General features: G+C 42.2%; 1 protein-coding gene across 1 annotated transcript; it reads right to left on the minus strand.

Annotated features, from left to right (window-relative positions):
• Positions 1–254: 254 nt before the first annotated feature.
• LOC137807907 (uncharacterized) lies at positions 255–2,897 on the minus strand. The gene has a single exon (XM_068608758.1). The coding sequence runs from the start codon at positions 2,338–2,340 to the stop codon at positions 529–531; it is 1,812 nt and encodes a 603-aa protein (XP_068464859.1). The 5' UTR covers positions 2,341–2,897; the 3' UTR covers positions 255–528.
• Between the last annotated feature and the right edge of the window lie 491 nt (positions 2,898–3,388).

The following is a 3,388-nucleotide window of genomic DNA, read 5'->3' on the forward strand; positions in this document are numbered from 1 at the left end:
TTAAAAACACACACAAACAGGCTCTGAATCAACATGTGGGAAGAGCATAAATTCAGAAAGAAATGCAAAGTAAAATGTAGCTATGCATATTGACATATTTTAAGGTTTTGTTTAATTTATTTTCTTTTAAAGGAAAGGTCGTGCTTTAATCTACATAAGTAGCACCTATGGTTTTGTACATGTATAAACTGTACGCAGAAGTCAAATACAGAACATAAGTCTATAAAATAGAATCAATTCATTGCACTGATATCTATGGGGAGAAAAAAAGGAAGGACAATAAATAACTAGAAATAGAAAAGTTGGTACATCAAATATAACTAAGTCTAAATTATGTTTATATGCAACATTTACTCATCACGTTGAGACAACCAGGCGATCAATGCCACAAATAACAGTGGCTAGGCTACTGAATTGAAATTTTGATATTTTCACAACGTAATAAATCATTTCTAAGTACAATACACTCTTACTTTTCCATTCAAAAGACTTACAAGGCATTATTTTGATTAACGCAATCAGTGGCACTTACAGCCCCAAGGGCTGTCTGTGCAATTGAGCTCCTGGCTGATAAAGAGTGAGGTGGTGTATAGCATTTGCAAAAAGGTCCTTCAAATCAGGATATTGTGTTTGAACAGGACGAGAAAACCTCTCTAAGGTATTCAAGGCACGTTCTTGCTCAAGGACCTTACTGTTACCTACATTTAAGGCAAGGTAACAAAGTAATCTCAGGCCATGAACTTGTTGGCGATCATTTATCTGCAGCAGGCTCATTAGCTTCGGAACCCCTTCAAGCTCAAGTATTGCCTTAGAATGGTCAACACAATTGTAGTTGTCCGGGCTGACAAATTTTCCCAATGCAATGGCAGCCTCACTGGCTACATCAACATCTCTGTTACCAAGCTGAGCAACTAAAGGACCAAGAACTTGCGGAACCTTTCCAGAAAAGTTCCTGGCCAAGGAACCAATTGCCTTAATGGCAGGAATCACCAGTGCCGGATTACTCTCTTCCTGAACCACCCTCAAAAGCTGATCAATTACCGCCTTTGCCGCAGGCGCAGTTCGCTTAAAAGCAGCTCTTCTAAGATCAGCATTGGACTCTGCCACAGCAGCAATCTCCATGACAGCCATAAGACAATTAAGCTGCAATTCCCCACTCTCAGACTCAATAATCTTAGCAAGACAAAGCAAACCTTTAGTCTCGGTAATCTTCTTGCAACTTGAAAAGCACCCTTTGGAGAGTTTCCAAAGAGCCTTAGCACAACTGATTTTGACCTCCTTCCTCAGCTCCAGGCTCTCAACCTCTCTTTCCCTTTCCCTCTCCCTCCGATGGTGGCTGGAGCCACGGCTACTCCCATCCGAGTTTGTCTCCCCAACGTTGGACAAATTCAGAACAAGCGAATGGATACTAGCACGACCGGCCATGGGGTCTGCAAGGACAGTATCCATGGACAACAACGACACGAGGGGCCTAGTCACATTGGCCCTCACCAACTCCTCGCGAGCAAGTTCATGTTGCTCAGCCATAGCTGAGACCAAATTGGCAACAGAGACACGAACCCTCATAGGGGAATCACCAAGGACCTGAACAATAGTAGGGGCAGCATGGGACTCTACGACGTAACTAACGACCCTGTCTTGATTAGTAGTAACGTTGACAAGAGCATTGGCAGCAGCAACCTGAGCATCAGGGGAAGAAGCTTCCTTGAGAAGCTTGAGGAGGGGGGGCACTCCACCTTCCTCCAAGATGATGAATTTTGTACGGTCATTATCTTTGGCGAGGGAGCCAAGTTCAGTGGCCGCTTCAGCGCGGTCCTTGGGCTGACCCAATTGAAGAGTGTAGATGAAGGTCCAGACCCATGCAAGGATGGGGTCGTTGCTGGCGATGGGGGGAAGGGAGACATTGGAGCCATCCTTGGAGTCCAAGATGCTGAGGAGCCACACCATGTCGCCGTTGGAAGATTCTAGAAGGTTCCAGACCTTCCGGAAGTCGGCGGTGGTGGTCATGGAGAAGACCTGGCGGAGGACGGCGCCGTGTTTCTTGCACTTGCGCACGAACGCTAACGTGCGCTCTAGGTTTTTGGAGACCTCGCCGACGATGCGACGTATGGGGCGCTCGTTCACGCACTGCGTCCCCGACACCACACGCACGACGGAGCGCAGGTTGTCGCACACCACCTGCACCTTCCGCGCCAGCTCCGTGCAGTCCACCTTTGAAGACTCCGCCTCCTGAGCCAGTTTTATGACGCGCTCTCCCAGCAAGATAGGACCCAACAGCTCCTCTAGGCTCTTTTCCTTCTCCGGCGTAAGATTAGGGTTAGGATTAGGGTTACCCATCATCGGAGACAACACCCACCCCCTTCGCTCTTTGACCAGTCCCTCTGTTATCTTATCTATATACTCAATCCAGTGAAGCAGATAGAGTATAGAATATAAGATAAGTAAGAAAATGGGAAATTGAAGAAGAAACCAAACAAGAACCAGGAAATATAGTACTCCTCCTACTTTTGTTGTTTTGCACGGAATTCCAAGTGTCACTGCATAGTTTGTTTGTTGGTTCCTCCTTCTTACACCACTCTACCATCCCACAGTGGTGACTCCTTAATCTTAATAATTATTATTAGCACGCAGAGCAAATATTAAAATAAAATAAAGACAAACATACATTCCTTCCTTCTTCTCACCATGTCAAAGTGTGAATCTTTTTTATTGAATCAATTTTTTTATTTTTCGTTTTGTTTGTTGGTAATTGAGATTGAACACGACGCAGGGACTAGGAAGGAGAGTAATAAGATATATGAGAAAGAACAGAAAAAGGATGAAGATGGGAGGATGGATCCTCCTTTACTCGTTTGAGACTTTGAATCACGTCAACACAGGGTTGTTGTTGACTCAATCTTACCAAAGCAAAGCCGAATCAAATTCAAAATATTCATATTTTACATCATCCTTAAATTTAAATAATGCTATCTTCTTTTATAATTGTTTTATGTTTTATTACTCGTTATTATAAAAAAATAAGTCTTGGTTGGATCTTATATTTTATTTTCATCTAGAAAGGTAAAGAATTTTTTAAAAATTGCTTTAAATTTTAAATTTATTTTTATCTTCAACTAAAAATATAATATTAAAAATATAAATCTTTTTTTATTTTAAAATAACTTTTAAATTTAAAAAAGGAAAAGTATGGGGTGGTTACGTTTAATTGGTTTTGTTCATACTTGGAATGTGACATGGGCAGAGAATGGTGGTGAAACCCGCTTATTACGTTTTCCATGGCACGGCATGGCGAGAAATCAAAATGAATTTAATGAAGGGGCCCAATTACACTTTACTCCTTTTTTATACCAATAATTAGTTGCTTTCTAGGAACAACATCAAGCACACA

This window comes from Phaseolus vulgaris, chromosome 3, assembly GCF_051622355.1.
Source record: "Phaseolus vulgaris cultivar YP4 chromosome 3, ASM5162235v1, whole genome shotgun sequence".
NCBI lineage: Eukaryota > Viridiplantae > Streptophyta > Magnoliopsida > Fabales > Fabaceae > Phaseolus > Phaseolus vulgaris.

Excerpts from the sequence above, each read along its gene's own strand:
- LOC137807907 (XM_068608758.1), bottom strand. The coding sequence starts at position 2,340 with ATGATGGGTAACCCTAATCCTAACCCTAATCTTACGCCGGAGAAGGAA.